This window comes from Rousettus aegyptiacus, unplaced genomic scaffold (genome assembly GCF_014176215.1).
Source record: "Rousettus aegyptiacus isolate mRouAeg1 unplaced genomic scaffold, mRouAeg1.p scaffold_m13_p_11, whole genome shotgun sequence".
NCBI lineage: Eukaryota > Metazoa > Chordata > Mammalia > Chiroptera > Pteropodidae > Rousettus > Rousettus aegyptiacus.
The window spans coordinates 1,551,701-1,577,404 of NW_023416286.1; the positions used below are offsets into that span (position 1 = coordinate 1,551,701).

The 25,704-nt window shown below is 53.9% G+C and overlaps 1 protein-coding gene and 1 non-coding gene across 3 annotated transcripts in view; both read right to left on the reverse strand.

Moving 5' to 3' along the window:
- The window catches only part of USP12 (ubiquitin specific peptidase 12), a 68,995-nt gene that overhangs the window by 12,877 nt on the left and 30,414 nt on the right, over positions 1 to 25,704 (reverse strand). Inside the window, exons 2-6 of one of the 2 annotated variants that reach the window (XM_016121910.2) lie at positions 25,202 to 25,282; positions 15,196 to 15,409; positions 8,705 to 8,937; positions 4,201 to 4,277; positions 4,022 to 4,105 (exon numbers count right to left, since the gene is read on the reverse strand). In XM_016121910.2, the coding sequence (XP_015977396.2) occupies positions 4,022 to 4,105; positions 4,201 to 4,277; positions 8,705 to 8,937; positions 15,196 to 15,409; positions 25,202 to 25,282 (689 nt within the window). The remainder of the gene's footprint in view (positions 1 to 4,021; positions 4,106 to 4,200; positions 4,278 to 8,704; positions 8,938 to 15,195; positions 15,410 to 25,201; positions 25,283 to 25,704) is intronic. The other variant, XM_036228376.1, reaches the window with a different exon arrangement.
- LOC118609573 lies at positions 19,756 to 19,874 on the reverse strand. Its single transcript, XR_004953471.1, has one exon. It is a non-coding gene; the product is annotated as a 5S ribosomal RNA (ribosomal RNA).

Sequence of the window (25,704 nt, forward strand, 5' to 3'; positions counted from 1 at the left end):
GAACATAGGATACCTTTCCATTTATTTGTATGCTTCTTAATTTTCTTTCAACCATATTTTAGTTCTCAGTGTAGGTCTTTCACTTCTTTTAACTTATTCCTAAGCATTTTATCCCTTTTGATTCTGCTGTAAGATTTTCTTGAGTCCTTTTTCAGACTGCTCACTGTTAGTGTACAGAACTTCAATTGATTTTTGTGTGTTGATTTTGTATCCTGCTCCTGAATCTACTAGTTCTAACAAGGTTTTTCCGCTGGATCTTCAGCATTCTCTATGTGAAAGGTCATGCCACCTATGAACAGAGACCGTTTACTTCTTCTCCGATCTGGAGGCCTTTTCTTTCTTTTTCTTGCCAACTGCTCTGGCTAGGATTTCCAACACTGTGTCGAACGACAGTGGCGAGACCGGGCGTCCTGGTCTGGTTCCTGGTCTCAGAGGAAAAGCCTTTCGGGTTTCACCGTCTTGAGCGCGATGCTGGCGGCGGGCTTTTCACACGCGGGCCTCACCACGTCGAGGCACGCGCCTTCTAGTCCTAGTCTGTGGAGTGTGTCACCACGAAAGGGTGGTGACTCCCGCCAAATGCTCTCCCGTGCCCACTGAGGTGACTATGTTGTTTTTGTCCTTCATCCAGATGGAGCCTTTCTTAAGTCAAATTGGTTTTGTTTCTCTAATAAGAACTACGATTTGTACATTCAGCACGATGTTATTCTGAGACTAGACACTTAGCCTTTTAGGGTCTTAGGGACCTCAGAAGTCCACTAGTCCACATGAGACCCCAAAAGATTAAATGGCTTGCCCAATATCACATGGCAGGTTATCAGTAGGGCTGATACTCCACCTAGTGGAAGACACGTGATTTCCGTAATTGGTCTCTCCATGAACTGACACATAACGTATCCCACAGAAAGTCTGCAGAATCTGAAAATATGTGTGTGTGTGGGGGGGGGGGGGTGTACTTATAAAACATGTTTGCCAAAGCACCATAATGGAGAAAATCTAAACTGTCTGCTGGATCTGGAGGGTTGGTAGATTTAGGTCCGTGTGTCCACACGAAAAACACTGTAGCTCCTCTCGGGACTGATGTAAAAGTCTATGTTCATGGTTGTAACTTAGTAAGTGAAGAGTTACAAACCCATGTCTAAAGTTTTGATTCTGTTTTAAGAATCACGTGTACATACAAAAACGTTAACAGTGCTCTCGTGGATAAGGATGTTTAAGTGATTTGTATTTACCCACGTTTTCTAATTTCTGTACAAAGGACACATATTCCTCATGTAATTTAATAAAAGATTAATATTCGGTAACATAAAATCTCATGTGTATCTTCAAACCGAACAGCCTGACTTTGTGGACAACGCCTCATCACGCATGTGGGGTCCCCTGACACTCGGTGTGAAGACCAGCTCCCGCTCACAGGTGGGGGCCTCCCTCCACGCGGCCAGCGAAGTTTCTGGGTGACAGTCCTCTTGGCTACGTTTTATTTAGTCCTTGACTCTATCTTCCTTAACCAACAATTTTAGACCCTTTGTACAACATGTTCAGGATTAATCTAACACATCAGCCCCCATGTCTCTAATCAGACTTATCTGAGGGGCTCCAAGCACCCGCATTAATGAAGGGAACGCTGAGATACCCGTCACCAAAACACCTCCCTTCCCAGAGTCTGCGTCCAAAGCAAAACCAAAAACATAATCGTTTAGACATCTCAGTTCCTCCCTTCCCTTCACGATCACGTCTGTTCGACCGTGGAACCAAGCGACGTCGACATCTGTGTGGGCAGGCAGGGGAGGGCCAAGCGGGGCGAGCGGCAGGTGTACGGGGTGGGGGGGGCTGCGTGTCTGTGTGCGGGGGGGGGGCCGTGTGTCTGTGTGCGGGGGGGGGGCCGTGTGTCTGGGTGTGGGGGGGGGGCCACGTGTCTGGGTGCACGGGGGGCAGGGCTGGCTACCTACAGGGGCGCCGACCCAGTGAGCAAGCCCAGCAGGGGAGGGAGCCAAGTCTTACTTTCAGAATGAGAAGGAGAAAACTAGAATGAACCATATGGTCTTGGCTGGAATTGGAGATCATCTCTCTGAATTCATGGGTGTTTGATCTAGACAGATAAATCAGCAGATGAGCAGAGCACAGGCGTTGTGTGTGCGTGTGAGCATTTACGTGAGCACGTCGCACACGTTCTCCGGCTGTTTACCGGGGGGGGAGGGGCTCAGGAATCGTGACGCCCCAGCAGCGCTGTGCACACCTGTGCCGGGGTCCTGGTCCCCCCCGAAAGGAGCCAGGCCCCTCGGAGGAATGGCCAGCGCCAGGGCCGGGGCCAGGACAGGACCAGGTACAAGGTGAGCCTGGAAGATCTTGCGGTGCCAGGAGGTAAAGAAGTTCGACGGGCCGTGTCAAAAAGGCGCGGGCGCCCCCCACGGGCACCCCCGCCAGCCCAGGCGGGGCCGCGGGAACGGGAGAGACTGGCGTGGGATGGGTCGCCACCCACTGAGCGGAACAGGAACCCGGAACCCATGAGGACTTTTGAAAGTGAATACGCTAAGAGTCTGATGAGACGTGGGGGTGTTCCGAACCTCAGAGGAGCCGCACGCGTCACGAATGGGGAAGGCGCGGCTCACGGCGGAGAACTCTGGGCGACGTCACTCGACCAGGGGCCCCGAGACAACGGCATCAGAAGCGGCATGTGAAGGAGGCGGTGCCCGCAGGCCTCACGCTATGGGGGCAGGGGGAGCAGCCCCGCCGCCCCCGAGAGGAGGCTGGCTCCACGCGCCTCGTCGCGGGAACAAGCAACCATGGATGCGGGGCACCCGCTTTCCTCTGGAGTCAGGGTGTTGGCGCGCGCCAGGCAGGGGGCCGCCGTGACCGGCCCCCAGTACAAACCTCGGGTGCTGAGTGTGTGACAAGCTTCCCGGGTAGACAGCATCGCCCCCCACCCCACGCCCCCCGCTGTCACAGGCCATGCTGGAGGAACCAGGTGCGCCCGTGTGACTCCCCTGGGCGGGCGCTCTGGGAAGCCTGGCGGGCTCTCCCCTTGGCTGACCGCGCCCCGCCATCCCCCCCTGCCCGCCGTACTAAACCTTAGCCGTGAACATGACCACCTATGCTGAGTCCTTTGAGTCCTGGATCACCCCCACATCCGGCAGGGGTCCTGGGGAACCCCAACAGGACACCAATCAAAACCGCGTGCCACAAAAGGGCCTCGGGGAGAACACGGCACCACTCCGGGAGGCTCCCATCCGACGCCCGAGTGGGTAGGCACGAGATGACCCTGGGGGCCTCCACGCAAGAACAGCTGCGATTCTGAGGCGTCAAGGTGCCTACGGCCGACGGAAGCTGAGGGACGGTCCGGACGTGAAGGACCGAAGAGAAATGAATCCTAAACGCAACGTGTGATTCCGGACTGGACCCCCTTTTCCACAAGGGACGCTCCCGAGGCATCTGGTGATGCCGAAGCCAGGTCTCCGGTGACGGCCACGCGTCAGCCCCCCTGACCCGGTGGACGCGGGACACGGGGAAACCCCCTGTCGGCAGGAGACAGCTGCTCCGTGTCCAGGCCCACGGGCCGTCACGCCGGGACCCGGCGCCCGGGGTGAAGAGCGTCCTCGGGCCCGTGCCCGCGACTCTTCTGCGACTGCTCCACAGTAAAGCGACACGGATGCCGACAGCCACGCCGCTCGGCGCCGGCGCCTAGACTCGCGCGACCGCCATGCCGGGGGACAGGGCCAGACCGCGCGGGGAGCCGCGGGGACGAGGGCGGGGCCGGGAGGAGGCCCTTTCCTCTGTAGGTCCACGTGACCAAGAAGGCCTCAGAGCCACACATCCTGACTGCGCCGGTTCACGATTACTACGCAATCGCTAAACGCAGAAGCTCGCGGGAGGGTTCGGAGTTGAGTAGCGTTTGTCTAGCCATTACTTAATGAGTCTCTACTGTCCGCGACGAAATTAAGCGTTTCCACTCGGTGGGAGTTTGCACGGCCCGGGCTCGCTCGGCGCGAGTTTGCGCGGCCCGCCCGGGCGGCCCCGGCGCCGTTACCGTTTGTGGGCCTCCTGCTTGCTGCGACACTCCTCACAGTAGTACTTGTGCTCGCTGCACAGCGTCTCCGTGTTGCTGAAACCCCTGTGGAAAAAAGAAAATGACTTCACCGTCCACATGGAAAACCGCGTCCCCGCTTAGGAATTCCTGCGATGCCACCGGGGCCACTCCGCACTGACCTTAAGCAGTGAGTGATTGATGTGTTTTGCTCCACGTCAACAGAAAGGTCTAGAAAATCTTCATCTTTGCTGCTTATCTGTGAAAACAGGGAGTTACACCTTTGAAATCTTAAAGTATCATAAACCGCTGCTCCAAAATGAAAGAATTAAATGCATTCTAACATGACTGCTAAGGGTATGAAGACTTCTTTTTCCCCAAGTTTGAAAGAAAATTACTCGGATTTGGACCATTTGAAGGACCCTGAATAAGGAACTCTCATGACGTGGACATTAAAACCCCAAGGACGCCCGCGGCCGACTCCGCTGCCGGCCAAGGCTGGCGCGACGTGAAGCTCCGCGCCGTCCCGAGGTCCCGGCACTGCCGTGACGCGTGAAATAACGTGCCCCTTACACCCCGGCTCCCAGAAACGGGCCAGGCTGGTGGGTGTGCGCAGTGAGGGACGTGGTGCCCGTACTGTTCTACCATTTGAGAAAACAGTTCAGCCCAAAATGCCAAATCAAACCGTCATTTGTGACCTTTTATTTCTCAAAACGTCTAACGTGGAATTGTTTGACATACGGGCCAGTCGCCTTACGAAAAACGGTTGTCGCTTATTCGTTTGATTTGGGTGACAATGGAATGTGGACGTCCATGTCCCTTGGCAGTTCCTGCGACGACGCTCCGCCCACGGCGAGCGGGGGGGGGGCGGGGGGGGACGCCGAGGCTCGGCCCCCTGCGCCTCCCGCCCACGCTGCCAGCCCCCGCTGGGCGAGTGTGTTCCGGTTCCGGCACCGCTTGGGCGGCAGCCGCCCGCAATGGACCACGCGGCACAGGTGTCGGACACCGTGCAGGACGAGTGCCGGGGAGCCCGTCAGGGTCTCCGGAGGGCCGGCGAGGGGAGGGGGAGGAAGACGAGGGGAAAGGGAGACACAACATGTCCGAGGACAAACAGCCTGGTGGGCGGGGGTGGGGGGGAACGTGGGGGGGCAGGGGAGGTGGGGGAGGCGGCGGGGGGGGAATGTGGGGGGGCAGGGGAGGTGGGGGAGGCGGCGGGGGGGGAATGTGGGGGGGCAGGGGAGGTGGGGGAGGCGGCGGGGGGGGAATGTGGGGGGGCAGGGGAGGTGGGGGAGGCGGGGGGAGGGGAGAGGGAGGCTAAGGCCGGCCCGGCGGGGCTGACGGGGAAGAGCGCAGTCCGTGTCTCCGACGTGGGGCCCTGGTTCCCAGGCACCGGCCCAGCGCTCTTCGTTTTCAATGCTCATTTTCAGGGTCACATAAAAAACCCGACGCGCGCACGTTCTGGATCGCGTGGACACGTCTGAGTTATGTGTCTACGTTCGCAGGGGTCGGTGCGAGGCGGCCGCCCAGTGGGGCGGCTTCTGACTCTCAGCGTTTGGTGGTGGTTGGACTGCTGTGTCCCACACGAGGGACAGGATCTGGGAGATACGAGCCTAAAATTCACGCACGAGTCTCAGCTGCAGATCTGCGCCGGGGACTCGTCCGCACGGCAGTAACGACAATGGCACGTGACCCTCCCGACGCGGCGTGAGAGCCAGGCCAGGATGAAGCCCTGGAGGACGCCCGCGTTAGTGGGCACACGAGGGAAGGAGAGCCGAGGCGGGAGGCCAAGAAGCCGGCGCAGAGCAGGGCGGCACCGGGAGGGGGCCGCCAGGGAGACGGCCTCCCGCCACAGGGGCGCCGGACCCCCGCCCTGCTGAGCCGGCCACGCGCCACTGAGACGGGGGCGTGTGTGCGTGCGTGCATGTATGCGTGTGCATGTGTGCGCAAATGTGTGTGCGTGTGCATGTGTGCATGTGTGTGCGTGTGCGAGTGTGTGCGTGTCTGTGTGCGTGCGTGTGCACGTGTGTTGTGTGCATGCATGCGTGCACGCATGTGTGCATTGTGTGTACGCGTGCGTGCGCGTGTGTGTGCGCACACGTGTATGTGCGCGTGAGCGCGTGTGTTTACTCTCGCGAAACTCTGAGTCTCATCCCTCCAGATCAGTCTGAAGAAACCAGATGTGCAGTTTGGTACTGATGATCATCTCCGACTCTGAGAAAGTATTCTCACTTCGCATCCTTACTTCTGGAAGGACTGACTGCGACTATATACGCTGCAGGCCACAGCAGGGCCTCGTGAAGAACGTCCCCCTGTCACAAATAAACTAACGAGACGGCTGATGCGACTTCCTCCTTCGAACGCGCTTAGTCCTCACTCCCCGACAGTCCCGTCTACAAAGTAAACTTCCAAGTCCCTAGCAGAGCGTCCCACAGGCCTCCGCACGGGGCCCCAAACCCACGTGGCCAGCTTTACCGACTACTGCACTGCTCAACAAGCTCGGCAAATTCAATCGCTTCCTGTTTCACCGAAGAAGGCTGAATGACACACATCTTCTAACACAGACCGGGCACCGTCACCCCAAACGTGAAGCGACCGCCAAATTCTCTGCTTTACACCTTCTCTTCCGAGCGACATGCTGCTCCAGTAACTGCAGAGTCTGTTTCCAAAAGCTCAGAATGCAGGATAAAATTTTCCTTTACAAGACACATTGAAAAACTCATGCTAAAATAATTAAATTGTATCAGCTTGAAGAAAGACGAGCACCGAGGCCGACTCGCCACGCGCTGCCCGGTCGCAGCCGTTCCTGCCATCGGCGATGGCCGCGGGGACGAGCAGGGCGCACGGCAAGGGGCCCCCGCCCCGCCCTCCGCGGGCCGCGCCTGGCCGAGCGCTCGCCGTGCCTCGCTCGACTGATCGGAAAGAGCCGCACCAATAAAAACGTACTCAGAAAAGGGAATTCAATCTATTTACTACTGCTGTGTCCATCAATTGAAATTACACTGCTGACGATGACCATTCTGCGAATGCCAGGTCATAGCTCAAGAGATCGATCCCTAATCAACAGTCAATAGATGACTTGTTGCTGTGGGTATGGTTTCTATTTAAAGTCCGCATCTTTTCATTCATGGTTGACCCAAAAGGATCTCCATTCACTTAGAGGGAGGGGAGGGGAGGGGAGGGGAGGGGAGGGGAGGGGAGAAGGAAGAAGAAGAAGGGACACGGCGCCCTTGGCGTGAGCACACACAGAAAGAAATACTTAGGTATAAATCTAACAAAACACGCACCAGCTCGACACGAGGAAGACGTAAAACTCTCATGAAGACGTACACAAACGCAGTCCACGCCCGAGGAGACGAGGACTCGGCGCCCTAAGGGCGTCAGGACCCCCCAACCGGACCTACGGGTTCGATGCGACCCCAGCCAAAATCACAGCCCGTTATGTTGGGGACAACAGACCGGTTTCTAACGTTTACATGGCGAAGCAAAAACCCAAAATAGCCAACACAATATTAAAGAACAGTCTGAGGACCAAAACTGCCCAATTCCAAGACTTCCGACGACGCTGCGGCACTCGAAGCCGCGCAGCTCTGCGAGCCGAGGAGCAGCCCCGCGCTCACACAGGCAGGTAGCTGACCTGTGACAGAGGAGCAGGGCCGTGCCGTGCAGCCTTTCAACAACGGTATTGGCACAACCGGACATGCACGTGCCAAGAAAAAAAAAAAAACAATCTAGACAAAGACCTTATGCCTTTCTTTCACAAAATTAAGTCAAGATAAATTATAGTCCTAAGTATAAAATGCAATCTATAAGACGTCTAGATTAACAGAGAAAATCTAGACGACCTTGGGTTTGGAGATGGCTTTTCAGATCCAACATCAAAAGCATTCAAAAAACTCCAACAGCATTTGCATTAAGGAGAAAACTGAAGTTTATTAAGATTAAACTCTTAAAACTAAAACATTAAAACTTCGGATCTGCCAAAGACCCTGTTGAGAGGATGAAACGACAGACCCCAGACTTGGAGGACGGGGCGTCTGATAAAGGAGTGGTGTCCGCAATACGTAAAGAACTCCGAACATTCGGCAAGAGGAAAGAAAAGTTTGAAAGATGGAAAAAAGGCCCGTATGGACGCCTGGCCACACGAGATGTGCGGATGGCAGAGAAGCGGGCGCGTCGCTGGGGCAGCGCGGTCAAAGCGACAGGGGCCCCCACGCCCGCCGTCGGCGTCGCCGGCGCCCAACACACCGCCCGCGCGGGGTGCCGGCCAAGACGCGTCGGGGCCGCTCGCTCCAGCCGGTGGGGCCGCGGCACCCGCAAGACTCAGCACGGAGCGACGGGGCCGAAAACCTGCGGCACGAACCGGCGCGCGGGGCTTCACGGCGGCTTCCTGCGCCACGCTCGCACCTCGGCTACCCTGCAGCTGTCCTCCGACGCGGCAGCCAGTGACCCGCGGTCCGTGCACCGACGCGGTCGCTCGAGCTGCCACAGTGCTCTTCCGTCACCCAGGGAAGTCACGTGAGCGGCATCACGACAAAGCGCAGGGGGCGCCTTCGAGGGACGGGTGCATTTTTAACACTCAGCCCACACCCGGGAACGAAACGTCGGGGCGCATCTCTCGCCGAGCTGCCACACTCGAAGGACCGCCGCGACGGAGCATTCGCCACGCGACAGGAGACGCACACTTACGGTTTCGCAAGTCAGACACCTGGTTTCGTTGGTCAGGGTGCCCTGGAAGATCTCGTGCACCCACGTCGGGTCGGGCGCGCCGCCGCCGCCGCCCTCCCCGTCCAGGCCGCCGTTGGGCAGCCGGCCGTTCTGCTTCTCCTGCTTCCGCTCTTCCTGTAAGATGTCGGCGATCGTGTTCAGCAGGTAATTCAGGAACTCGTGGGCATCTTGCTGCATGTAGTTGTCAAAAAGCTCTGCGAGTAAACAGAGGTTGGAGGGTTATTTCAGAACAAGTAAGTTCAGTAAAAAACTAAATTGAAAAAAGAGTATCTAGGCGCTCGCCAGAACTCAGTGCGAATGTCTGGAGGAGGGAGTAATGTGCAAGAGATAAGCACCTTTCACATCTAAAAATTATGACTGGATTTGAGGAAACGAAGTTAAGATAAATGAGAATCTTTTTAAAAAAAAAAACGGTAACTGATCCGCAAGAGAAAGACCAAGCCTGGCCGCACACGTTTACGTGACGCGCTGGGAAGACAAGAAGCAGGTGCTTCTGATCAGCTCGTCTCACCTGTCTTTCCACAAACATTACGACATGAGTTTTGCGGCGGCAGCTGGACGGCCCTCACCGGTGTCCGGGCAAACCCCCGAGAACCGCACGGCAAGCCTGTCCCGGCCCGAACGGCGCGGCCGTGCGTCCCAGAGGCCCCGGCTCCACGAGGCACAGGTGGGACCTGCAGCCCGGGCTCCCGGGAGCTGCTGAGGCGCCGTCAGGTCTAAGAGATCGGTGATCTCGGAAATCACTTACGCCGGGTCGGTTCTAAGGCCCCTTCCAAACCTGAGGTGGTGTAACCGCAGGAAACGCAAACGAAGAACGACACTGGACACAGGGCCGGTCGCTAACAAGCCCGTCGCCCCGGCCTGGCCTCACGCACCCCTCGGGCCAGAGGATGAAGACTCTGGGGGTGGAGCCCCGGCTGAGCCCCAGGGCACTGGGCACTGTCCTCACCCGTCCTCGCACAGACGAGGAAGCGGGGTCGGAGGGGCACAGCCACCCGCCAGGCAGGGACAGGGCCAGGGCCCCAACCCGCCGGCCACCCCACTGGGCCGCACGCAGCAGCACCGCCACCTTGGTCGAAAGGACTCACTGGGGACTGTCCGCTTCAGATCCTCGGTGCGCACTTAGAAGATTCCAGAAAGTTTACAGCTTACAGATTTTAAGTGCAAGAATACACATTTAGAAGAGAATTTACAGAAAGTCTAAGACGAAGGAATAAAAAGTCCCCGCGTCACTTTAAGAACAGAAGCCCCGGGTTCTCCACGCCCGCCTGCCCTGCGACCGGGGATGCTGTGTCTGCTGGGCGTCCGCCTGCGGGGGACAGCGGATCGAAAGCACCGCGACGCCGTCCCCACCCCCGCGCACAGCGGGAGTCGCTGCGCGACCCCTGGACCCCTGCCACCGAGACGGCGGCCCCCCCGCAAAACCTCCTGCCCCGCACCCCCCCCCCGCCCCGCCGTGCAGTCATCCCTCCAGCCCTGAAGAGCACCCCGCCGCACCCCTCGACCCCACTCCTGTCCTCTGCTGCTCCCGGTCACTCGCCGGACCTGGTCCCCTCCTCATCCGGGCACCTTCTCCTTCCCTGAGCCTTCCTGCTGCTCCCCCGGGAGCCGCTGCCCCACCCCCCGCCTGACACGCCCCGTCTCTTCCGCCTCCGCCTCCGGCGTCTCTCAGCTGCCGCTCCTCACCCGTCACACTCCACCCACCGCGGTCCAAGCTGCTCTCAGGGTCCGGCCGCACCTGCCTCGCCTTCCTTCCTCCTTCCTCGCCCGCGATGGCCAGACTCACGGCTTCTCTGCCCCCACCCCCGACTCCCGCACCGACCCTGATGCTCTCGCGTCTAGGCAGCTCCCTCACGTGCCCATGAACCCCTGACACACGAAGAGCATCCCTCCCTCACCCAGCCTCTCCCCCCAGGCCCCGAGTCTGCAACCGCCCTCCACGGGAGTCCACTAAGGCGAGGACTGCAAGGGGCTTGTGCTCCAGCTGGTCAGGGGCTCGAGGGAAGTGGCAACGAGCTGGAAAAGTCACAGAGCGGTCTGCCGGGGAGGGCCGTGGGCGAGGACGCGGCCGGGCCGGGCGGGCGGCAGCTCACCACACTGATTTCCACTTACGCGACCGCTCATTTTCCCTGGTAAAAAACAACATTTTCGCATGTTTTTAAAAAGAGTTGCTTTTTTTGTGTGTAAAGCAAAAACGGTGCAAATGTTTCTGTTTTACACAAACTTGAAACATCTTTTTTTGGATGTTCTTTATAACAGAGAACAATGACTTCGCAGTCACAGAAATACCTCCACTGACTTGAAAGCACCAGAAATGAGATGCAAAGTAAACCCGAAAATACTCCTCGAGTATTCTGCTAAAATAGTTAAAATAACAGAGCGCATTTTCCATAAACACAGCAGAGTGAACGCGCCGGCATCCTGCACTTCCCGAGAGCGGCCGCTACAGTTTTAAGAACAGCGACCACGGCACATAAACGTCAGAACGACTCCAGCCCAGCGGCCTCAGGACAACCGCTGTGAACGGCATCAGACTTAGTTTTTAAGTCTTGGCTTTCTCACAATGTTTTCTCCTCTGCTAATAAGTTGCATAATGGGAAAGGTGGACTTTAAACTTGCTTTGGACGATTAAACAAACTCATTCATTCATTCAACAAATATTTAGTGAGGACCTACTATGTGCCAGGAACTGGATCATGTGCTGGAGATCCAATGGTGAGGGAAAAAAAATTGGTTCCCTCCATTATGAAACTGACAGTCTAGGGGAGAGACAGACAATTTCATTACTAAATAAATGGGTACGAAACGTCCAAACTCATGGTCCTGATACGGCCGCAACATTAATGAAAAAAAAGAGAAAATACTTATGTTTTATTTTTTTTTTCAGAATTCCGAAATAACTATAGCCTTCGTTACACAAAACGTCTTTCATGTTCTTTTGGAGAAAAAAGAGTGAAATGAATATGGAAAATCATTTACTCAAATTTACTTAGTGAGTTTTCTCTGTGAATGACGAACACCTCCTCACGCGAGGGAGACCGACCCCACGCGCACGTCCACGTCTGTCTTTGTGTCCGCGCGGCACCCGACTTGTCGCTAGGTCCGCGCACACTGCCTGGGAGCAAGGACCCTTCCTCCGTCAGTCACGCCTGTTTCTCCAGCACTCAGGACCGGGCCCGCCGCAGAGCGGATGGACTCGACGCTCTCTGAATGAATGAATGAATGAACGAACGAATGAACCGAGAAACGACAGGGTCGAAACGGCTAAAATAACATGGGACGTGTGACGACGACCAAACAAGGTGAACTGCGCAGCTGGCTGAGACTCGGCGGGCGGGCGCGGAGCCGCAGGTGCTGGGCCGACCTGCTGCCGAACGGGGCCCCCTGAAGGCGCCCACGCGCCGCGGGCGGCCGACGCCAGCTGGCCGAGGCAGAGCGCCACGTTTCGTGCTCCCGCGAACTCGGGCAGCCTGCGGGGAGCCAGTCACTTCAAACACGCCTTCGCTTCTCACCTGGGTCGACGTCGTTTCCTACCCGGATGGTGGCAACAGCCCCCGCCTGGCCTCCCGGCTGCCACTCCCTCCGGCTGCGGCTGCACACCCCCTCCCCGCCCCCTGCACCCTGAGGGACCAGAACGCAGCGCCGCCCGACCCATCGCGACCCTCCACCGACGCCTGCCGCCCTCAGTCGAGCCGCAGCTCCAGGCCCCGCCCTGCTCGCCAGGCTAAGGTCATCCTCCTCCGGCTCCCCCCCAGACACACCCATTTTCCCCCGCAGTCCCTAAAGCGCCCAGGGCACCGGCAGACGTTGCCCCAGACCTTCAAACGGCCTGGTCCGCACTCCGAATCTCTGCAGTGCCTGGCGCGCAGTGGGAACGAGATACAAACCGATCACTCGACTCACGCTTTCAGCTGGTGTCCCGCCAGCAGAGGCCATGCGCCTGCAGCGAGCCTGAGCGCAGCGCGCGGAGCCCGCCGTCCGCCGTCCACTTGCCCCGGGACCGGGCGACGCACGTTAAAACTTTAAAAACCAAAATTCACTGCGGAAATTAAAACAGACTGCTTCCAAGGGATAGCAAAACGATTGATCATATAAAGCAACAGTGGGTAAAAATATGGAGCCGAAAGCTCCCCAGAACATAAAACGTGCAGATCTTAACACAGCAGGAGAGGAGCCTGCCTTGAGAACGGTCTGACGGCCCCTTCTCGGCAGGAAAGCGACGGGGTGGAGGACCCCGAGGGTCCTCTTTCATCCGCACGCTCTTCCCCACGCTCACTGTCGAGGGAAACATTCAAAAGCCGAAACTGCACTTCAAAACATACTTATGAAGGCTAGCAACATCGAAATAACGAAAACGTTTTTCTATTAAATGCCACGTCCGAATTATAGAAAAATGAAACACAACTTAGAGCAGACGCATCTGGAATATTCATCCAGGGATCAGACTCATTCAATAAAGGATTTAAGAAGTCTGCTGTGCATCAGTCCACCCTGACTGAAGTATTAAACAATTTAAGAAACTAAAAACAGTTGTTCATCCCAGCTTTGACAGCACATTTATAAAGCCACAGGTATTGAACCACAGAGAACTCTCAAAACACAGTAACTTGAACTTCGTGTACAACATGAGAGTCGATCTAACTTTTAAAAAATCAGTGTACACTTAGAAGATCCTGTTATGGACACGTGCATGTGTTTCCATGTTGAAAGCCTCATCCCTAGTGAGATTCTGTTTGGGAATGGGACCTTCGGGAGGCCGTTTAGGCCCTAAAAGCCGAGATTAGTGCCCTTATAAGGAGAGACAGGAGAAAGCTGGCTCCTCTCTCTCTCCGCCATGTGACAAGACAGCAGGCAGGTGGCCAGCGGTCTGCGAACCAGGAAGAGCGCCCTTGGGACGCGGCCCCTGCGGCCCTTAATCTCGCCCCCCAGCCTCTGCACTGGGAGAGAGGAATGTTCTATTGGTCGAGCCACCTAGTCTATTTTGGTCACAGCCCAAACTAAGGGCACATCCAATATATTAAATAATAAGGTCAAGAAAAATGTTCTATTAAGCGAAAGGAAAATAATGTGTGTTCTGTGTGTTTCAGGTTTCTGATACCGAACATTTCTAAAATACTAATAAGAAAACTGAGAAAGGAGAGCGTGTTCAATTATCCTGTACATGAATTTTCTAGCAGGATAAGAATCTCAAAGTCCTTTGCTAATACAAACAAACAGTCTGAGGCGACTTGATCCCTCGGTCCACATTCCAACAGCTACAGCCGGCTTCCTGAAAAAAGGAAGGTGCCACACAGATCTGTGATCTACGAAACTAAACACGCTGAGCTTTCATAAGGGACACACACAAAAAGAGACGAATTGTCGTGAAAGATTCATCGACTGCTCTATTTACACATTCAGTGGAGAAAACGAGCAAAACCTTTGACGTGTGTATCGGACGTGAGAATGACAACCCACGGGCATCTCGTTTCGGCCTCTTCTCCTGATTCAGAAACTCGACAGGACCCGCGCCGGCCTCGCCGCACGTGGTAATGTACCGCGCCCGCTGAGTCGAGGCGCAGGGCCCACCTGGTGTGTTTGGTCACCACTCACACTCTGCGGCATCCAGCCCTCTGAGCGGGACCAAATCAAACTACAAGTACCACTCGGTTTTACTTCCACGACTGGAACGCCCACCGCACCCACACCCCAGAATCCTACGTGTGACTTCAATCCCGTCTGACTGAGGCGGCAAACCACACACGGAGAACACGGGGCTCACACACTGGGGGGGAGCGCAGGATCCTGACAGGCTTCCTAAGCGTCCCTGCGCCTCGGTGATCTCATGGAAAGTTTAATAGTGTCTACCTTATGGGCTTGCTGTAAAAGCTGTAAATGTTTGGAAAGAAGAGGGAAGTGTAATCCGTAACTGCTTCTAAAGGGGAGTTGAGGGGCACTGAGACCACCGACCCCAAACCAGAGAATCTGACTTACTGCTCTGACTCTTTCCTTTCCCTGGGGCGCGGCTCTCGGAAGGCTTTCACCTTATTATTATTTTTTTTTCATGGCTACGATGGGAAAATAACATGCTTTCTACATCAAGTTACTGTAAGGCTCGAAGGCGTTAAATACATAAATGCATTATGAAAACGACGGGAATAAGGTGAAAAAAGCTTCATCCTTGACAGAAAAGCTAACCAGGCAAAACAGAAATGACGACTTCTCGTTTCCCGGCACACAAATTCGATCTCCGCATAACACGTTTCAAACTTTAAGCGTAGCTCGTATCAACCGCTGTTTGGCTGTCTCCTCGCTGGCCGAGCACGTCCTTCGACACGGGGTGCCACCTCTGGTTTCTCGAGGGCGGACGCGGCGGCGGGCACGAGGGAGATGCTCGAGGGAGATGCTCGGGCGAGCTTGCCCCGCTCAACCTTCCTGCTGAGCAAGAAACGCACGGGGAGGTAAAGGATTACCGTTTTCTTTCCGCAACCTCGTAATGAACTTCTTGGGCGGTATCACGCCGACCTTCTTCTTCTGGGTGGCTATGCTGTGGAACAGGTCTGCTAAGCAGGTGAGAAGGCTCTCCTTCCTCCTAGGCTGACTCTTGTACGCTAGAACTTTTTCCCGAAATGGACGACAAAAATAAAGTGCTTGAAGAACTGAATTGCAGTAGCAGGTGTTCCCAAACTAGAATAGAAAAAAAGAAATGTTTTTGGGTAAATTTAGGGCAACACATTTTCAAATGAGAGAATTTCCACGTGTAAGCCTGAGAGAAGAGAAAGAGGAGATACGAAATTTATGATCCTCATAAATTAAAAGGTATCTGAGTAGAAATAATTATTCTGACTGTAAATTAGCCATTTTAACATTAAATGAATGCTGGTTAAAACTGAAGAAAAATATATGCAATAAATCTGGTCTTTCTGAAAACCGATGTCAAGAACTACATAGTTTGAATAGCGAGATGAGTTTAAGGTTTCGAATTCGAGATAATTTTCTTCTTTTTGAATTCCCATTGTCATCTATAGTACTGGTTGTATACTGATCATTTTATATATTGTACGTTTAAAAATATACCTCAAAAACTCTTAAGAAAAAACCCCAAAGTGAGGTTTTCTATCAGGTTCTTAAGTGCTATCCAAAAAATAAACAAACAAACAAAACACAGAAAAACAAGCTCCTCTGAAATGTCAGGTTAAAACGCATGGACTGAGGGCCCCACGGCCGCGGGCAGGCCGGGCCGCGGGCTCCTGACGTGCCATGAGGACAGGAACTTGTGCTCCAGGGCCGTGCCCCGGGCTGTGGCTCCATCTCTTACTGGCCGTGTGATCTGGAGGACGTCGCCACACCCACTGAACTTCAACTTCCTCCTCTAAGAACAGGGAAAATCATCCCGCCTTCCGGAGAAAGTGCCCCGGTTTGGTAAATACTTATTGCCTTTGTTTTCCCTTCCCAGGAAGAGACACCGGCTCCCCGAGGTGGCTGCCAGAACGCCCGAGAGTGGCCGAGCGAGGACCTGGGGATCGCTGCCACTGTGGGGAGGGGAGGCGGGCGGCTGTCGCACGTGCTGTGGGGAGAGATCGCGTCTCCATTTACCTCGAAAGGCCGAGCAAAGAGCAGCGTTTAAGTATGGACAACAGAGAAATTAAAAGCGAATCAAACGGTCATTTATAGAGAAAGCTGGGAAGAGCGGAGAGAAGAGAAAATAAGACTCTTGTGAACGTGCGTTGTCACAGCGTTTACTTTGCACCCATTTTTAAGGAACTAAATCCAAAGAGAGAGAAAAAAAAGAAATTCTTAAAATTAAAACAAATTAATGAACCCTAAATAAATCAAGTTGGTGGTAGCGCTACAAACAAAATAACTACTTCGAGTGGCTTTAAAACACAGAACTCTTGCTACGCACGCCTACCAAGACACAGCCTAGGAATGAAAAGAACGCAGGAATCGTACCGGCATTCAGCAGTCGCGCTGTTAGAATTAACGTACTGATCTTGTTATTCTGAAACCACTGGACTACAGCTCTACTGCAGGACAAGGCCAGGAACTACGTTAATATCCTTAGGAACCCAATTTTTAAACGTAAAGTAAAAAAGACAATAATACAAATATCAAAGAGTAAAAGCCCTACAAACTTAAACTGGAATTAGAAACATCGGTATAAACTCACGCCTTTCTGTAAGTCTTAAAGTGTGTGTGTCTTCAAGTTCCGTCCACTGAAAACGCCCAGCAGCGAAAAGCTGCCCCGCACCCAGGCCGGGGCCTCCAAAACCTTTTCCCACAGGCAGGAGCCGGGGCACCTTGCAGACCGGGCGACGCCAGGGCTGGGCAGGGCACGTACGACGTGCAGGGCCGGCCCAGAGCACCTTTTACTGGGGATTCGAAAGCCAGCTGCCATCAAAAAGAATCACTACAACAAATAAAGGCACATGGACTACAAAACAACCTATAAACAGTAAAGAAACTTCCCTCGGGCGCCAGTGGAGGCTGCACACGAACACGTAAACGGAAAGCGAGTTTCATCTCGCCTTCCCTGCAAGCACCTTACTGCAGGGGCACTAACTAGTCAATGAAGCAAACTCCTGTTTATAGAATTCCAGCAAATGAACTCAGAAGAAACGGTGATAAATAATGGATTAGGCAAAAAGCGTCAATGGGTACTAAAAGCATCAGGTTAGAGGCTGATGGGAACTGCACAGTGCAGGGCGCAGACCTGACCTCCAACGCGTCATTAAAAATGAACGACCAGACTTTTGTCTCATCACGTGAGGCACCAAGAAATGTACAGCGCCTCCGACGAAGCACTCTCGTCCCTAAAGAAACAGATCCAACCCCTCGACTTCTGGCGGGTGTCTGGATCTACTTACCAACTTGCAAGAGACTCAGGGAACAAAGGAGCAAATTAAACAGTACTACGTAAGAAGTAACAGGTCATGAGACCCAGTGAGGATAAACGGCTTCTCCACTCACACTGCTAATCGGAGCCAAGAGCTGATTTCACAAAGACGCTTCGAAGGCTTTCCGGAGCAACGCTCGCCTATGATAACGATGCATCAGTATTATCGATCATAAACATAGCTATGGATGTACCTCAATAAAGTTTATCCAGGAGCTCGGGGCACCCGCAGTGGATCTGCAATGTTACCGAGACCAACTTACCAGTCATTCGCTCAGTCTGAAAATGTTAGTTTTTGCACCACAGCGGAATGACTCTAATGGCCAACAAACTACGGCCCTGTCCATGGCAGAGAAGACACGATCTCCACGATCTGGCCACTTTTATTAAAGAATGAGCAAAAGAGACTCCAGCGACTTCCACAGAGTAGGCAGAATCAAAAGACAGCATCTCGCAGTGTATCAGGAAAATGCAGGATAATGAAGTTTGATCTACTTATAAAAAAAATACAAGCAGCGGATGGGCTAGGCCGAGGGGCGAGAGGGAGTGTATCTTTTGTATAAAAGGTGGGAAGTCGGCCCCTTGCTCATCTTCTGAATGTAAAGCAACAGGAAACAGTATCAGCAATCCTCTGAGGTCACCTAGTATGGTCTTCTCTTACCTATGTCCATCAGTCCTGCTAAACAAACATTAAAGGTAGAAACTACTACTATTTCTCCAGAATACGCCAACTTGCAATCTTATTCAGAACTGTGACACTCTCTTCAATTTCCTTGATTTTTAATGGTAACTTTCATTCAAGTTCCTAAAACCTAAAATTATATCCTTCAAGTATATAGCTTTCACGCATTAAAAAAAAAAAAAAAAAGTCTTGAATGATTTCCTCCATACCCGTTTCTGAATGCTCAATTACGAAAAAAAGACATTCTTCAGGGCTGAAACCCACCCTGTGTTTTTTTGGGGGCTGGCTCTGAAGATGAAAGGTGTGACCAGGTTTAAAATCGGGGAAAACGAATCGGACAAGGCGCCTCCCTCCTCGAGGCCTGCTCGCAGACATTTCTACTGCTCCTGAAGCCGGGACCAACCCCTGTCTTCTCGAACAGCCTTTTCCCTCTGTGTTAAGGCGACACCCCCTCCACAAACACCCACCACGTCCCCATCAATAAGGTCATTTACGTACATATCCCTAATCCCTGCATGCTTCAGAACTATATACGGGCATCGCGTACATCAAAAACGTAACAAATGATTAAGATAAAGTGAACATTTAAAATTTTCTTACTTACACTGATTTTTGTTTTCCCTAAAACCTTTAATATTTAAGTAAAAGCAATGCTTTCTTGTGGACTGTGGGTTATAGATTTTATCAGTGATTTATTTGACAGTCTGGGTTCACATGCAGTCACGTGGATATGCGGTTTGCAGGGCCATCAGAGCGGGAAGTGGTATCGTCACAGAGATACACACACAGGACAAAGAGGAAGAGAGTGTCCTCGATGGCTTTGCCTTTCTGAACTGTGACATTAAATTCTCGGTGGCCCCTCGACTCCCCCCCCCAACATGTCTGCCTTCATTCAGCAGCACAAGCCACAGGGCCTGGGCCGTCTGGTCCGTCTGGTCCTGCCCCGCCCCGGCCCTGGGAACCTGCTAAGCACTCTGCTCCTCAGTGCCCTCATCTTGAAATGGGGTCACAACGTCTCCGGGAACCCCGTGATGAACCACAAGCGCACCTGCCCGACACACTCAGAGTCGTGCCGGGCACCTCGTCACCCCGGCCACGTGCGAAACAGCCTTTTTAAGCCATTGGTCCACTGTGAGGAATTCAATGAACTGAAATTAGGTCACGTGATCTCGAAACCTGAATTTAAATTACAACAGTTTGCAACTGCAAACGTGCATGAGCGAGACTCAGTCGCCTCTGGCGCCGTGGGGTGCGCAGTGCCCGACGCAGGACCATCCCACATGGGGACTCGGCACGGCCGCCAGCACCAGCCACTCGTTAGGAACTGGTAAAGCTTAACCTACCCCTCATTTTTAAAATTTTTTAATTTATATTTATTTTTTATTTTTATTTTACTTATGTTTTTAGGTGAAGCAACCCTTGGTTGACCTCACAGCTATGGCCCCTTATTTTCCATGCCTACAGCACCCGGTCTTCCCAGGGGGTCTCCCATCCAAGTACTAAGCAGGCCCGACCCTGCTCAGCTTCTGAGATCAGACGGGATCGGGCGTGTTCAGGGTGGCGTGGCCGTAGGCTACGTTTCATTTTTTGATAAAAATAAACATTAGAAATAAATTCTAGTGTTTTCTCCCTGTACTCCGATGGACCCTCTTACATATGGCATTTGGAGACCACTGACTTAAACCGGCTGTGTCAACGGCATTACCTTTAAAAAGACGTGTGAAACGTTTAATGCTCCACTGGCCCCCCGGCTGGAGGCCGGTGACGGTGCCCGCCTTGTGGACGGCCCCTCGGGAGAGGCCTTCTTCCCTCGACACGGTTTCTGTTTGGGGGGCTCCGTCTGTAACACTGACCTCCCATCGCCCGACCCGTCACCCGCACGAGGGCCGAGTGGACCCCATCCACAGGTGTCCCTCCACACGCGGTGGCCACCTGCCACCCGCCCCCCCCACACTCACTCCGCCGCCCCACGCTTCCTTCTGGGACCTGACTTCTCTATGCAAACATTCTGGCAATCGCAAGGCCTTTCACAGGTTGGGCACGCGATCTAATCCAGCCAGGGGACCTGGGCCGGAGTTCGCTGTCGGGCTGGACAGGGCCGGTCCAGGGGGTCGCTGACGATGTAAACCTCAGGTGGCCTACGGCCCGCAGGCGGGAAAGGAAACTCAAGAAGAATGAAACAGAAGCGACACTTGCCCCATCGGCTCCGTCACCCTCGAGCGGCACGCGGGTTCCGTTTTCCTCTCTCTCCTCCGGAATGGCCCCGGACCCCTGGATCCAAATTCCAACGAGTGCCCACCAGCGACCCGGGCAACGAGCCTTTCCTAAGGTGGCCCAGGCACACGATCATGACTTCGCAGCAAAGACAGACCCTGGGGAAAAGCGCACGCCACGGTACAGCCCGGGAACAGCTCTCTTGAGCCCGGCCCACCTGTGTGCCAGGGCCGATCAGAAGATGACCGCAGAGCCACACGACCAAGCCGCAGGAACGCGTTACTGACGCACGTCAACCGCGCGAAAGGCAGGAAACGAACCTACTGGTTTCAACCGCTCTCCGCGATCCATCGCCATCGCTACTGCAGATCACCACCGACGCCGCCACGAGCAGCTCTCGACGGCGGGAAGACACAAAGGGAAGAGGCTGAGCCGCGCGATCGGCGGGAGACTGTGTTTCCGAAGCATTTAGCTAGGCAAGCAGCTGGCGTGTGAGGACATTTCGCAGCAAGAGCGGGCTTCGGGGGGCTGGGTCTGACCCGCGGCACACCGGCCTCTCTCCTGACTGCCGGTACCAGTCACGCACCCGCGGGAGACAGAGCGACAGGGAATCGCCACCCTGCGCGCCATGCAAATTCCAGTGATGGACGGCGGAATTATCAGCCATCAAAGCCGCCATCTGTGAAAATGCTCCTCCAAAGTGAAAATATCTGCGACTGAAATTACTGGAAAACGGGCCGGCGCGAACTACGTTCAAAGGAACCGCGCTGCGAAGCCTTCTGCCACGTTAAACTGTGGCTATTGTTCTTTCCTCCATTTAAAAACAGTCTGTTTTTCTAACTGCCTCAATACACGGGCTCCTTCCCAAAGGCAAGTACCGAGGAGAGGACTCCACTCGCTGGCTGGAAAAAGGGCTCCAGTCGGGCATGCCCAACAGTGACTCTTTCCAGTGTGTGCTTTTTCTAAAAAGAATTAAAATGAATCTGGAACTACACATCTAGCTCAGGACAGACTGATGGAAAGAAAACATACGTGTGCCTCATTTTAATGAAACCCAATCGTTAGACAAGATTCACCCCAAGTTTCTCACGGGAGCCACATTCACAGAACAATACGGAAGGGGAAAACGCTGGTCTCGGAATTAACTAAGCCACCCCCAAATCTCCAGCCTGAATCTTTAAGGAGCTCCACCAGCGTGGTAACTCCACAAATAAAAAAGGGAGGAGGGGAACAAGAGAGAAACAGAGTGACGATCGTTTAAGAGCTGGAGGGCGACCTGCGGAGGAGGCGGAGGAGGCGGCGGCTCAGAGCACAAGCCGCAGGAGGGAGAGTCTCACCGCGCCGGGCCCGCGGCCTCTCCCGGCCTCCAGCGCTCATTTTGGGCATGATTCACGGTGTCTGTCAAGGCCTCGTGGCTGGCGCCGACCACCGTGGAGAACTCAATTCTTCATCATCCAAACCAGGCACAGGAACTGTTTCTACTCATGGAATGAAATTCTAGAGGATGAAGACGAAGCTTGCGCTGATGCTCTCTGACTAACTTCCCTCCCTTCTGCTTCTCTTAACTTCACTGAATCCCAGTTACCCGGCCTCGGGGAGAAGTACAAAGACGACCTTTTGAATCTAGATTGATCCACGGGGAGTAATAAAAATGACAGCTCTGTTTTATACAATTGACACTGGAATTTTGATGCTGATGCATTAAATTAGAAACAATGTAACAGCAGAAAAAATATTATAGAACTTGAGAACTCATTTTATGTGATATATATATATATTTTTTTTAATCTAGGAAGTCTTTTTACTGGTCCTGAGGCTACTTGCAAAAAAGTTAGACACAACATGGAAAGATCGAAGTATTTACAACGGTGAAGGTTAACGGTAAAACAACTTTCAACGTCAATGTAGAAAATACTAATGTTCTAGAAAACGGGTTCTTCTGGGACAATGTCAATGTGACAACTTTACTACAATTCGAGACACAAGTTAGTGTTGGCGTCCGAACCGAACGAGGTGACAGCCACAGGAGGTGTACTGAGATTGAAGAAACTGGGGTTTGCCGTCCCCAGAATTTAAGTGAGGCTTCCGATCACCAGACAGCTCTGTATGTAAGCACAAACGTTTGGGGAAGTAGGGGCTAGACTTCTCATTAAGCAAGAGAAATTAAATATATTCATTTAACTTTACTCCCCGTGAAACCCTAATAAAATGACAATAAAAGTCAGATTGGGGAAAAACTCGAAAGGCCCAAGAAATAACCACAGACCAGAGATGACAGTGACCTGACCGACAATGGAAAGCAGATGGAGAAAGAGTACAGTCCGAGGGCCTGTGAGGGACAGATGGACAACCCGGAAGGCTCAGGAATGTTTTTCTGCGTGGTGCACACATCTAAAAGCGCAGGTCCACAGGTCTGGTCGTAAGTCCTCCCGAGGGCCGTTCTGACGGCCGGGCGCCCAGCCTCGCCTTGGCCGCCCCGACCAGGGGCCGGGTCTGAAAACCGGGGAGGACGTCGGGCAGCAGTGAAGGGGAGACGGAGGGTTAAATGGCCTGGATTAAGACACCCCAGGACAGAGAGGAGTCGTCTTTCCCGGAACACAGACATCCCCAGAGCAAGTCTCCGGACGGAGCTTCTGGGGAGGGGGCGGGAGGTGGGGACAGGGGGCTACTTTTCTAACGCCCGTTGCCAGGGTATCGCCCTTGGCGGACAAGCTCCACCCACAGTACCCGGAGCCCTGACCAGCTTTTTGGATTTCCACTTTTATTTTCAATGAAATCTGAGGAAAGCTTCTAACAGGAAAAACGGTCTAACACGGGAGAGGGGAGGGACTCAGGTCTCAGAAGCGGTCTGGCTGCGCCACCCTGAGAGAAAGAACCAGCCGCCGCCCCGCAGCAAGGCCACAAAGTCGAGGGCACGTTCTTAAAAACACGTGCCACGCGCCGGACGAAAGCGTCACAGAAAGAGTCTGACACGCAGAATTACAACGGCAGAGGATTGAAATGGGAGGAAGAAATATAGAGAATCGGTCTGTGTTAAACATGCAGCTAACAGTATGTCAAAACGCACAGAGAAATTACATTGACAGGAAAGAAATTTGCCAAATGTAGTATCGGAAACGTTCTAGAACTGAGGAAAATGAACCATCAGTCTCGATGGGGGCAGAAAAACATAATGCAGTAACGGGGGGTATGAGACCAGGACACAGAGGGCATGCTAAGACACCCCCCCATCCCCGCAATATTTGAAAGGTGATGGAGAAGCGGACGGCGTCAGGCCTCGCGGCAGCAGCCACAGAGGCCAGGGAGCAGCAGGGCGAGGCCCCAAACGTGCCGGAGGAAGACCGTAACCCAGGGCCTACACGTGGCTACGACGACCAGGACATTTTAAATACACGGGGTCCCTAAGTTTACCTCCCACGCGACCTTCCTAGAGCGGCGACCACGGAATGCGTTCCACGGAGCGGGGGCGACCAGGAACGGGGGGGGGCCTGGAAGAGGCGGGACGGGGCGGGACGGCCCGGGGCCTGCGGGGGCCGCCACCGGGCGCGGTGCGAACGCGGCCCGAGAGGGTCTCGGGTTTTTAGTTCTGATAAAGACTTCGGGGAGAATAAGTGGAAATCAAGGACGCGGGACGATAAGGCGACGGTTCATTCCACGCGGGAGCGCGGGCGGAACGGCGTCTGCTGTCGACCGCGACCGGAGTCGACGGAGGTTGTTTAACAGTCGTTTTTTTAAAAATAGCCACGGGTATGAGCTCTTTATTTAGAATCCAAGGGGAAATTCCAGAAAAAACTGCGGGAGGAGTAACACACGTCCCCCGGGGAGGGCGGGACGGGGCTGCTGACTCTGCTGGCGGCGTCGCACGCGGAGGCGGCTCTCAGCGCAGGGGACACACGCCTGCCGCTGAGCCGCATCCCCCGCACCGCAGAGGAAACCCGTCCCGCACGCCGCGTTACAGGCTGGCATTTAGTGGCACACGTTTAAATTTGTTCGACTTAACTGTCTTTGGTACCTGTACTATCGTGTGTGTGTGTGTGTACGTGTGCGTACTTTTTTTAAGCACTCGGCACGGATCCGCCTAACAGAACAGATAACAGCGTAAGCTACCACGACGAACCCATGACAGAGACTTGTGGTGTTTTCTGACAGTTCAGAAAAAGACCCTCGAGAGGGCTCTCCCCAAGTTTTAGTAACGCGTGATTACTAGGACTCCTCCACAGGCCCGGCACGCATTTTCCCTGCATTTTCTACTTTCCTGTCTATACTAGCAGAACAAAGACCCTCCGGGCACACCAAGCGTCTGCACGAGTGGGCCACTCCGCGCAGACGTTTAAATAATTCTCGAAGACCCAAGAGATCGTTTGGTCCAAGCCATGTGCAATTTGGGTTATGAGGCAATTCGGACATGAAACAGGGAAGTCAGGCTGACCACCAGGGAACTCACTGCTCTCTCTCTCGGACCCTCAAGACGCCACGCGACTTTGCTCCCGTCCATCACGGAGCGTTTTAAAACTCCAAATGGAGTTTCTTGGCCTGAAGTCTACTAGCACGAGTGGACAGGTTTCCTTGACTAGACCCTGAGTGCGTCCGCCATGTCCAGGGCGGCTCCCACCACCCCCGCGACGGCGGGGCGGCCGTGGACGGTCCCCACCACCCCCGCGACGGCGGGGCGGCCGCGGGTACTCACGTTCACTAGTCCAAAATAGTGCTCGTTCACCGGGAACTGCTCCGGACCAATCTCTTTCTCTAATGCCGAGGCATTGGCGCCCTACGGAGGGAAAAACAAGAACCTTAGTATTCAGAGGACTTTCATGGCATTGTCACAATCACGCAGGCATGACGAAGACAGGCACCCTTTAAAAAACTACGTTCCCTATAACCACCTAACGTTCTCGAGAGAAAATAAAGGAGGAGAGTGAAGAACAAAGGCTTTTAATAATATGACTAAAAACTAGTTTGCAGCAACTTTCTCAGCGAGCCAAAGCCTGGCTCGAGGAATGACACATCCCTAACTTGTTCCGTTTTTCTAAGGAATGAATAAAAACGCCCAAGCGGAGCACGACCTCACAGTGAGATTAAACGTCCCTATGTTCAGTGGCCTAACAACTGTCCGGAGGTGCAGCCCTGAGAAATGCTCGCACAGAACTAAAGGGGACAGAAATGCCTGCGGAAGCGTCACCGATGACCGCA